General features: G+C 43.3%; 2 protein-coding genes across 2 annotated transcripts; both read left to right on the top strand.

Annotated features, from left to right (window-relative positions):
• Window positions 1–255: 255 nt before the first annotated feature.
• Window positions 256–2,007, top strand: LOC146903161 (uncharacterized). The gene has a single exon (XM_085737205.1). It carries the CDS (start codon window positions 256–258, stop codon window positions 2,005–2,007), a length of 1,752 nt encoding a protein of 583 aa, XP_085593331.1.
• A 6,739-nt stretch (window positions 2,008–8,746) lies between these two features.
• Window positions 8,747–9,254, top strand: LOC146903160 (uncharacterized). Its single transcript, XM_085737204.1, has 2 exons — window positions 8,747–8,843; window positions 8,935–9,254. Exons 1-2 carry the CDS (start codon window positions 8,747–8,749, stop codon window positions 9,252–9,254), a joined length of 417 nt encoding a protein of 138 aa, XP_085593330.1.
• Window positions 9,255–12,477: the final 3,223 nt, after the last annotated feature.

Raw genomic sequence — 12,477 nt, 5'->3', positions numbered from 1 at the left:
GCATCTAATCATCAGTCTAAACCCTAGAATCCTAGAATCCTTTACCGTACTTTTTTGCAAGTACAGTTGACGCCGTCTGTGGGAAAAAGGTAAAACTAACCATGACCACGTTTTTGAATCGCAAATCGTGATTCGAGAACCCTAAAACGAGACCTCTGAGTCATGAAACTCCTTGGCGGTTCAAAAACCTACCCTTTTTTAACCAACCTAAATCGCACCTCACGTACGATTTAGAGAAAAACCTCTCATCTCATCATGGCAACAGCTGAAGAATTAGAATCCATGCGAACCCAACTCGCTCAACTGAAGGATCACAACGATGCCCTTCAGGCCTCAATGGAGACCATGCAACAAAAGCAGCTGGAGGAAAAAGAAGAATCACACCATGGCGAGTTGGACGACCCTGAACCACAACCGTTATCCACTGAAATCTGGGACGCGCCAGTTCCAGAGGGCTTCAAGCCGCCCCACCTATCCGCCTTCGACGGGAAAAGCGACCCCATGGAGCATGTCACGGCCTTCAATACACGCATGGCGGTTGTCGGGGCTCCTGATTCTCTAAAGTGCAAATTGCTAGCGGGTACTTTCACTGACGCCGCCTTACGCTGGTACATGAATCTTCCACGGTTCTCCATCCTCAGCTACCAGGACATGACCAGAAAACTCATCCAACAGTTCTCCGCTAGCAGACATCGCAAGGTCCCGGCAACCAGCCTCTTCAATGTACGACAGGGACATAATGAATCCCTCAGAGACTACCTGGCTAGGTTTAACGACACAACCATCAAGGTGATCAACCCCAACCAGGAAGTGTTCGTGGGAGCTTTTCAGAACGGACTAAGAGCAGGGCAATTCAACGAATCTCTAGCTCAGAAACCTGCGGATTCTATGGAAGAAGTTATAGCCAGGGCGGACTGTTACATCAAGGGTGAGGAGAGCAACGCAGAAAAGAAGGCCAGAGACGCCAAGGAACGCGCGAGCAACCCGGAGCGGCGACCTTATCAACCAACAGCTAGCAAAGATCGCGCGCCCTACAGAAGGCCAGAGAGGCGGCCGTTCAATCCGTATTCTCAAAGAGACTTCACACCCTTAAATGCAAGGCCAGAGCGTATCATGAAGGAGGTCTTCGAAGCAAGGCTGATCCCGGAACCCTTGCCAGCCCGCAGCCCCGTCATGGGAAGGGATGAAGACAAATGGTGCAAATATCATAAGGTACGAGGACACGACACAGACTCATGTATTCATCTTCGCCAGGAAATCGAGCGACTGATACAAAGCGGGAAGCTAAGAGGGTATGTCAAGGACAGAAGGGGCGAGATTAAACAGAAAGCAGATCATAAAAAGGAGGAAGTAAACGACGAAAAAAGACACGCCATAAACACTATTTCAGGCGGCTTCGCCGGGGGAGGGGAGTCGAGCTCGTCGCGAAAGAAGTATGTGAGGCAGGTAATGTTGTGCCAGGAGTATGAAGAGACGGATCAGAGGCATGAACCGGAGATATCTTTCACGCCCAAAGATTATCGAGACATAGTACCCCACGACGATGACCCCATGGTCGTCACTTTACAAATCTTCAAGTGGGACGTGAAGAGGGTGTTGATAGACCCAGGAAGCTCTGCTGATATTCTTTACTATGACACATTTGATCGAATGGGACTAGATTCGGAACAGCTACAACCTTTCAAAGGAACTCTGGCAGGATTCACGGGCGAGCAGGTTCATGTAAGAGGATACATTACCCTAAAGACAACATTCGGAAGCGGATCTCATGCCAAAACCATTCGAGTCAGGTATCTCGTCGTAAACTCGCCCAGCTCCTACAACATCATTATAGGTCGCCCCGCCTTCAACCTGTTGGGCGGATTCTTGTCCACTAAGTTCCTAGTAATGAAGTACCCTCTTGACTCTGGGAAAGTTGGAACCATTCGAGGCGATCAGAAACTCGCCAGGGAGTGCTATCACAACAGTTTGCGGTTGCAGAAGACCAAGAAAAAAATCAAGCAGTGAGGTAACACGTGAGGTTAACATGATCGATCTGGATCCTAGAGAAGACTTCCAGCAAGAACGCCTAGAGCCCACTGAAGAATTAAAAGAGGTATCCATCGGACCAGAAGCCCACCACACAACGAAGATTGGCACGTCGCTGTCCCCTGAAGAAGAGGTCGCCATGGTTAAACTGCTGTAGAAAAATCTGGATCTTTTCGCCTGGCATCCATCAGAAATGCCAGGGATGGATCCCGACATTGCCTGCCACCATCTATCCATCAAGCCTGGCGTGAAACCGGTGGTACAACGGAAAAGGAAGATGGGCGAGGAGAGAAGGAAGGCAGTGGATGAGGAAGTAAAAAAGTTGGTTGAAGCCCACTTTATCAGCGAAATAAAATATCCCACATGGTTAGCCAACACCGTCCTCGTTAAGAAAGCAAACGGGAAGTGGCGAATGTGCGTGGACTACACAGATTTGAACATGGCTTGCCCTAAAGATCCTTATCCTCTCCCAAACATTGACCACCTGATCGACAGCGCCTCAGGGTACAGAACCCTAAGCTTTATGGACGCCTATTCAGGTTACAATCAAATACGGATGGATCCTCTGGACGCTCCGAAAACGGCTTTTATGACCAACACAAAGAATTATCACTATGAAGTCATGTCTTTTGGTCTAAAGAACGCAGGCGCCACCTTCCAGCGATCAATAGACACCGCGTTCTCCGCACAGATAGGACGAAATCTTGAGGTATATATTGACGACCTGGTCGCAAAAATGAAAGAGGGATACAGTCACTCAGAAGATCTGGAGGAGATATTGAGCCAGGTTCGAAGATACAGAATTCGTTTGAATCCAGCTAAGTGTTCTTTTGGAGTGCAAGCGGGAAAATTCTTAGGTTTCCTTTTAACAAGGCGAGGCATCGAAGCAAACCCTGACAAATGCCAGGCGATCATCAACATGAGAAGCCCCACCAACATTAAGGAAGTACCGCAGCTCACAGGTAGGCTCGCCGCTCTGTCTCGTTTCTTGTCCTGCGTCGGCGACTGTTTTATCTTGGTTTTCGGGTGTCAAACATTGATTACGTTTGAACCTTTTAACCGGTGATATCTCATTTTTTCTTGGGAAGGGAAAAAATAAGCAAAACCCTTGAGAATCGAGGTCCGGGAGTTGTTTTCGTTACGGGAAGGTGTTAGGCACCCATAACGACTATAGTATCCTATAGGAGCCGTCTTTAATTTCTACGCGCGCGCTTTATTTTTAAATGCTATTTTGAAAAGTGTTTATTTAAACCTAAGAGTTTCTAAGTGAAGAATTGGAGGGAGAAGAATGTGTTTGAATTTTTATTTTATTTGAATTGAAGGAATTTTGTTCCTTGCCTACGTACCCGTTTAAGGGATCAAATCCACCGTAGTTCTCTTCCAAAAATGTTTTTATTTTTGTTGGTTGATTTTAAGTTTAAAAATTGGAGTTTGAAGAATGGAGATTGAGAGGCCTTAAAGGCATGAGATTATGAAAAGAGTGAGGTGGAATTAGTCAATTGCAAAAAGGTCTAAGTATGATTAAAATTCTTTAAGATTTTGTTTAAGAAAAGAAAAGGAAAATTCAATGGGATTTTGATCCCAAGGTTTATTAAGAAAAAATATTTGAGTGATGTTGTTCATATTTTTTGGAAAAGAGATTTTTCTAAGTGTAAAGCCTAAGCATTCATCTAAGCATACAATCCTAAACATACATCTAAACATGCATATTCTAGCTATATATCTAAAGTGAGGTGTGTGCATGTGTCGGTGCTTGTGTCGGTGTACATTATTAGAGTCCATTGTCCTTATTACATCATTGACCTAGATACATTCTATGGTCTTGCAAGAAATTTAAAATGGCATGAAAGTAAAGTACAAAAAGCCCTAAGTATTACATTCTAATTTTTTGGTGAAACTTAAAGTGCAAGAAATAAGATGGATATGGAATGAGAATGCTTATGAAAAGTATGAGACATGAAATGAAATGGTTAGTAACACATGGTAATATCAAAAGAAATAGAGCAAGAAAAACACTATAGCACAAAGCATAGAAAACAACCCAAAATAAAGGCAAAATGAGTGCAAAACATGACTAAAATTTGCTCATAAAATGCAAGAGCCATATGACCTATAATTCTCGCATTCCAACACATTTTTAATGGGTTTAGAATCAGGCTTTAGAATGAGAATTAAGGCAACATGGTTAACTTGACATTTTTTAAAGCAAACTTAAGCATATTTGCATTATTTATTTACACAAGTAACTTGTAAGCTAAGTAACTAATCAAGATTCACACTCATGCAGCAATATCAAGCACAAACAGTAGCTAAAACTTCATAAAATCAAGTGGTATAGGTCACGAATATCCATCAAGAAATTGGAATTGGAATCAAGCAAACTATCATCAATCTTCAATACAAAATATCACAAAATAGCAAGAGAAATCAACACATTATTTTCTCAAGTTTTCATATGCAAAAAATCATCCCAAAAATATCACAAAACTATCAAGAAATGTGTATAAAATTTTTAAAGAATGTTTAGACACAAAAACATATAAAAACTTCACAATTTTTAACAAAAAATAATAGGCAATTGACAAGAAAATACCACACATTTTTTTAACAAGATTTAACACATAACAACATCACAAAATTATCAAGAAAATGATCAAGAACACATAGGAATTTTCCTTGGAATTTTTAAAGGATTTTTTAGACATACAGGGGTGCAATTAGCAAGAAATTAATAAAACATGCAGAAAAGGGGGGGGGGGGGGGGTACGTACAACAAAACGTGCAGGAAAGGCTTAGGACAGTTATTGGGCCCAAAAACAAGCAGGTTGGGTTGGGTTTGGAGCGGGCATGGGCTAAGCCATGGGTTGAACCATGGATTGAACCGGTTCGTTGGCCTATATAAGGCTTTGAACCGGTTCTGGTTCATTTCCCCTCTCCATTTCTCTCTCTAAGACAAAAACTAGAGAGAGAGAGTCTGCAAATGACTCTCTCTTCTCCGACGAGACCTTCCTCCTCCGACGTGGTGGCCCATGGTGGCGCCGCCGCGTCGGAGTTTCAACCTACTCCGATCTAAAAACCAAGCACATCTTCTTAAAGCTCTTTCTCTCCTCTTTATGATTTCGAAAACATTTTCTTGAAAGAGAGCTTAGATCAGAGTAGATCTAGGATTGAATCGTTCGGTTCTATGTTTCCAAAACTTTTTAAATCTCAGGACACGAAACCCTAATCTTTCTATTTTCTTCACTGATTATGAAATTGGACTCGTATTTGAAAAGTAAACGGTGAATCTTCGTGATTTTTCAACTTAGGGTTTCGTTTCGAATTTTCTTTGAATCTCTTCGAAATTTTCACTTCGATTCATCGTTTTTTTCAATCTGGAGCCTTCGATGATGATTTAATGTGCAAGGCGAGAAGGTTCTTTGAATATACCTGGAGATAAAAACGAAAATCCTTGAGAAAACTTCTGGTTCTTCTTCTTCTCACTCTCTCTGACTGTGATCGTGTGAATCTATTGGATTTGCACTTGAATTGCAGTCCTCATAGGTCGATGATGATGATTCTTCGAAGAATCTCTGAGAACTTAGCACGAAGTCCACTTCGATTTTGTTCAATTAGTGATTCTGGAAACTTTTAGGGTTTGCACGTGATTTTGCTAGTTTCTTGTATTCTTGTGAAATTGAGATGATTCTGATGATTGTAATGGCTTTACGATGTTGGATTTGGTAAAAACTGAAGGATTTTGTGATGAATTTGTGATTTGGAAGTGGAATTGAATCGGTTAGGGTTTGAAGATTCGTTGAATCTTCAAACTGTTCTTGAATTTTCTGGGTTTTGATCTGTTAATATTGGAGAGAGAAAATGGAACGGTGTTTGTTGAGTTGGCACCTTATGATTGCTGATTCTGACACATTGTAGTAAATGCTCCTTTTATAGGGGGCCATGTGTAGCTTCTGGACCAATAGCAGCATGACACGTGGACTTGGACTTGAATAAATTCGGCCTTGGCTTGAAATTGTCTTGGGGACTTTCCTGCAAAAATGAAAACTAAAAGGACCAATCTGCAATACTAATAAAAGGACTAAAAAACAGAATTAAAGACCTTAAAGGACTGACATGCAAATTTTAGGAATTAGAGGACTAAAGTGCAAAAATGAAAATAAAGATAAAATTGAATTAAAAATTGGTAAAATTGACTAAACGTAAAGTGAAACGATTAAAATTGACAAAACGGACTAAAATGAACCAATTACCTAAATGAGGTACTTTAAAGTAACCTCTCTCTGCCAAAATTTCGTGTGAAATGACCAAAATGCCCCTGGGGCTAAAACGACTGAAAATGACTCAGAGGAAATTTTAAAATGGATTTTTAATAGGGGATCAAAGCAAGAACTTATACAAACAAAATTAAAAGACTCAGAGACAATTTTGAGAGTTTAAACAGAGTTTTGACACATGAAAAGACTAAAATGCCCTAGGGGCAAAACTGACTCAAAATGACTTCAAATGCAATTTTTGAACTGGGTTTTGACACAGAATTGAAATGAGGACTTATTCAAACTACCTGAAAGGACTCAAACAAAATCTTAAAAGACTGAAGGAAATTTTGACATAGGAAATGACTAAAATGCCCTTTTTCATGAATTTTGCAAATAATATTGAAATAAAATGCAGAGAAAGATGTAATTGATCAGAGACAGTTCAAATGACTTGAAATGCGAGAAAAGAAGAATTGAGTTAGTATTTTTAGGTCCAAAATTAGGGTATAACAGCGACAAAGCCTTCTCTTTCTTCGCCTCCATTAGGAAAAAGGAGAAATTTGAGTGGACGCCAGCATGTGAGGATGCTTTCCAGCAAATTAAGAAGTTTTTATCTAGTCCGCCCATCCTTCAACGGCCAAATCAGAACGCCATTCTTTTCCTGTATCTGGCGATATCTGACAACGCCATGAGCACAGTTTTGGTAGAGGACTCAGCAGCAGGAGAGAAGCCAATTTATTTCGTCAGCAGGGTGTTCAAGGGGGCAGAACTGCGATATCAGAAGATAGAACGTCTCGCCCTTGCTGTCGTGGTAACCTCAAGAAAGCTTCGCCCCTACTTCCAAAGTCACAAGGTCGTCGTAAAATCAGATTACCCAATCAGACAGGTACTGGGGAAACCTGACCTGGCCGGAAGAATGGTGGCATGGTCCATAGAGCTTTCAGAGTATGACGTCCAGTTCGTACCAAGAGGAAGTATCAAATCCCAAGTGTTGGCAGATTTTGTCGTAGAGCTCGCCTCCCCAGTGCAGAAACAACCTCCTTTCGTATGGCTCTTATCTGTAGATGGTTCATTCAACCTGAAAGGCAGTGGCGCATGCGTTATCTTGGAAGGTCCGGACGATGTCCTCATCGAACAATCCCTCAGATTCGAATTCAAGGCAAGCAACAATCAGGCCGAGTATGAAGCTTTGATAGCCGGCATGACCCTAGCCCTCGAGATGGGCGCCGAGAACTTAAGAGCCAAGAGTGATTCCCAGCTCATAACAAGTCAGATCACAGGCGAATACCAAACGAAGGACACACAGCTAGTCAAATACCTGACCAAGGTGCAGAGTCTCGCCAAGAAATTTAGCTTCTTCGAAGCCATTTATGTGCCACGGGAGCAGAATTCCAGAGTAGATTTGTTGGCAAAACTCGCCAGCACTAAACGACCAGGCAACAACAGAACAGTTATCCAGGAAGTGGTTGCAACACCCAGTACAACGGTGGACGAAGTACTTCAGGTCGCCGAAAACACAGTAGGATGGATGGAGCCATTGCTTATATATTTGACAGGGTCATTCACACCAACCGATGGCGAGGAAGAGCAGACAGTCAGAAGGCGCGCGTCAAAATTCATTTTGGTTTCTGGAAAACTCTACAAGAGAGGCCGCACGACTCCCATGCTACGATGCTTAGGAGAAGGCGAGACACACTTGGTCCTTTTGGAAGTACACGAGGGCGTTTGCGGTAGTCATATAGGCGGGCGAGCTCTAGCCGCCAAACTCCTCCGCGCCGGATACTATTGGCCCACCATGCTTCAGGATAGCTCGAATTTTGTAAAGAAATGTGATAAGTGCCAAAGGTTTTCTGACAGGAAGCATGTCCCAGCTCAAGAGTTAACTTCTGTATACTCACCATGGCCATTTCACAAATGGGCGGTCGACATTGTCGGACCTTTTCCTCTCGCCCCAGGGCAGCTGAAATTTCTCATAGTGGGAGTAGACTACTTCACCAAATGGATTGAGGCAGAAGCAGTCGCTAAGATAACTGCAGAAAGAGTAAAGAAGTTCTATTGAAAGAAGATCATCTGTCGTTTTGGCCTACCTAGGTGCATAGTGTCTGATAATGGAACCCAGTTCGCAAGCTCAACAGTGTTAGACTTCTGCAAGAACCTAGGGATACAGACAAAATTCGTCTCTGTAATTCATCCGCAAGCCAACGGACAAGCTGAATCAGCCAACAAAGTTATTCTTAACGGGATCAAAAAGAAATTAGAAGCCGCCAAAAGTTTGTGGGCAGAACAACTCCATGAGGTATGAATAGTTTTCAGAATCAATTTACTCTTAACATTCCTTTTATTGAAATCATTCTCCAAAGTCTTACATTTCTTTCAAGCTACTCTGTTATATATAAACGATGCATCGATCAAAATAAGTACAGGTGCTATGGTCCTACCACACTACCCTTCATTCTACAACCATGGAGACACCGTTCACTATGGTCTACGGCGCTGACGCCATGATACCCGTTGAAATCGACACCCCCACGTGGAGGCGAGATACGTTTTCAGAAGAAGGTATCTATCTTATTTCGACAGGCGACTGACATTTTTTACGTGCAGGGTAATATTGCTATTATAAATTTACGTGTTATTTTCATTAAAAAAGCTAATGAAGTAGGTATGGCGGTAAGCATGGACGTCATTGATGAGGTCAGGGAGCAAGCACACATCAGGGAATTCGCAGCCAAGCAGAGAGCAGCCCGACGATACAACTCCAGGGTGACGCCCAGGGAAATGAAAGAGGGCGACCTGGTCCTCAAGCAAGTCGTCGCCCCAACCAGAATAGGCAAACTCTTTCCAAACTGGGAAGGACCTTACATAATTAGGGAAAAATACGCTCACAGGGCGTATAAGTTAGAAGAACTAAACGGAGACGTCGTACCTCGCACCTGGAACGTGGCCAATCTGCGCCACTATTATAGCTAGTTTCTTTTTCTTTTGCATTTAATTTTATTATGTACCAAATAAGGATGATGTAAGATCACCACTGCAACTCTTATCTTTTGACTTTATCAATAATACATGGTTAGGGTGGCACTCTTTTCCCCTGCAAGGGCAGAGGTTTTTAACGAGGCGCCCTTTCCTTTTTCCGTATCTATGATCCTCTCCGTATTCTTTCCATCATACAAACAGAATTCGCCCACTAAAAATACAAAGATAAAGGATCTACAGCGCCAACATTGATAAAAAGTCTTCCTTCAGAGTAGGAAGCGCCTTCCATCAGAGTTGGAAGTGTAAAATAAAAAAAGTCTTCGTTCAGAGTAGGAAGCGCCTTCCATCAGAGTTGGAAGTGTAAAATAAAAAGTCTTCCTTCAGAGTAGGAAGCGCCTTCCATCAGAGTTGGAAGTGTAAAATAAAAAGTCTTCCTTCAGAGTAGGAAGCGCCTTCCATCAGAGTTGGAAGTGTAAAATAAAAAGTCTTCCTTCAGAGTAGGAAGCGCCTTCCATCAGAGTTGGAAGTGTAAAATAAAAAAGTCTTCCTTCAGAGTAGGAAGCGCCTTCCATCAGAAAATAAAAAGTCTTCCTTCAGAGTAGGAAGCGCCTTCCATCAGAGTTGGAAGTGTAAAACTAAATTGCACAGCCCGCCATCAGGGCTTCTCTTGAAAACAAACACCGAAAGAATAAACGCCTGGCATCTCGACGTGATCGCCGAAATGTTTATGTCAACATTTTAGGGCGGCGAAAGATACCAGTCGATTGATAAAGATTTAAATCTATAAAGGGACGTAGTCGCTGAAACACTCAGAAACAACTCCCACAGAAGCACTAACATGCAAAATGAAATCAAAAGTAGCGTATAAAATCGTAAAATTATCTAAACATTTGCGGAAAGTCAAGCCACAGAAGAAAGGGATACCGCATCAAACATAACTTGAATGAATATTCAAAGTCACAAACTGTCAAGCAAATAAAACAATGTTTGGAAGACGCTTTAGGGAGCCGCCCACGTTAAGTTACAGACCAAAAAATAACATAGCACAAATAAAAATACAAAACTATTCATCATCCACTAACTCGCCGTCCACGATGACTTTGAAAGGGTCAAGCTCTTCCACCTTGGCCTCCGGATTGAACAACAGAACATGCTCTTTAGCACGCCTAAAACCATTTTCAAAGTAAATCGCCAACGAGCGTCTTCCCTCGTCTACAGCCAACTCTGATTTCTCCAACGCGGCTTTCATCTCGCCCTTCTCTGTCTCCACCGCCTCTTTAGCCTGCCTCATCTCTTCCAGGGCGGATTCAGCGGCTGCTTTGTCTTTCAACGCCTCCCTGAGGCGACTTTCTAGTCCAGAGGACTTATGTTTCCATTTCTCAACGTCTTCCGCAGCATCATTGTGCCTTTTCTCCACCAGGTTATGCTTCGCTTCCAAGCAGTGGCTCAACAGCATGGTTCTCAAAGCTGCAGTATGGATATCCGCCACCAGATCGCTGCACTTGGCTTTCACTCCAGCTTCCACGTCCACCTTCGTAAAGGGTACCTGTTCATTCACGTACCTACAGATCCATCGAACAATAAGTCGCTAAAATTCAAATCCAAAACAGCACGAGTAAATCAAACGATCAGGAAAGTCAGGAATGTACCGGCGGACGTCGAAACCCGAGTGCCAGAAGGAGTCCATCACCTCGTCATTCAGAGAAGTACCGCCCGTCTCTTTTCCTGAAGGAGGGCGACTGCTGCCAGGTTTAGATCCCCGACTAGTCCTCGCCTTCTTGGACGAAGGAGAGGCCGCCACAGTATGGGCATTCCCTCCGCCAGCACCTTCTAAGTCATCCACCTCAATCACGTCAGAGTCCACTTTACCAGACCCTTTCCTCTTCAGCCTCCTCAAGGAAACGCCCGCTGGACTGCTGGACACATAGCCGTCAGGGTTCTTGCTTTGCTCCAACTCAGCCAAGTACTTCTTCATCTCCGCGCCAGTAAGGGGCAACATTTCGCCTGCACAAAATAGAAAAAGCTCAGGTAAGCAAACCGAACAAAAAGACAAAACAGAACAAATATGAAACTTGTAAAGGACACTCACGCAAATAGGCTGCCATGCGGACAACATCGCCCTCTCTATTTAACAAATCATGGATATTTGTCAGTGGAACCTTCTCCAAGAATTGAGCCAGCTCATACTCATAGGGCGACATTACATCCAAGTCATACCCTTTCACCGCCAAAGGGGCACTGGTCCACCGAAGAGGAAACTTTGGCTCGCCATCCACCAGAACTGAAGACGTTGAACACCCAGGCGCCCCCTGCACTCTAACAAAAGTATCCCGCCACTCCTTCTTAAAATTACACGCGTAAGGGGGAAATAGCCTTTTTCCAGAATGAGCGGAGATAGTTATCCAGGTTCCCTTGTCAACATCTTTGGTACCATAAAAGTGGAAAAAGACGGCAACAGAGGGCTCAAGACCCAGCGACTTACACAGGATTTCGAAGCCACGAATGAACGCCCAGCTATTAGGGCGAATCTGCGTGGGCGCCACATTCAGGAGCTTTAATACGTCCATCTCAAAAGGCGTGAATGGAATTTTCACGCCAAATTCCTCTAGAACGGCGGTGTAGACGAAGTAGGATTCATCCCCCTCGCCCGCCATCTCCTGGTCGCACACGCGCTCGTCTGGGTCACAGGACAATAACACTACTTCCTCCTCCCGTCCGGTGGCCGAGATATCAAACTTACTTCGAAATGAGTCCATCACAGAAACATCTACATAAAGGGAATCCTCTAACAACACTTCTTTCGCAAACAACGACATCCCTGTTAACCTAGAAGGTAACTTCTTTCCCACCACTTCACGCGAAGTTCCCTGAAACGGATAAATTTCACAGCACTCGTCCTCCTTCGTTGCCCCTGGAGTGGCAGACAGAAACACACAGTCACTATCATTGCCCGAATTAGTGCTTGAATCACTCGAAAGGTCACTAAACAATTCTTCCCCAAATAACCCGTCGTAATAAGCATCCCAATTGATAATCCCATCATCACCGGTAGCATGCCTCAGACACGCTTTCCTCAAATTTTCTTTTTCAATCGGATCACTGGGTTGCATCAATTTCCCCTCACCGTCGCACTCCCTAATTAAAACCATCTCCTAAAACGGCGAACTCACTCAAACGTAAAAACACGACAGAAACAAAAATGGCGAAAGGATAAATA

Source organism: Medicago sativa, chromosome 8 (genome assembly GCF_051527215.1).
Source record: "Medicago sativa cultivar Bolivia chromosome 8, Bolivia_mono, whole genome shotgun sequence".
NCBI lineage: Eukaryota > Viridiplantae > Streptophyta > Magnoliopsida > Fabales > Fabaceae > Medicago > Medicago sativa.
This window is presented reverse-complemented; position numbering and strand designations above follow the sequence as displayed.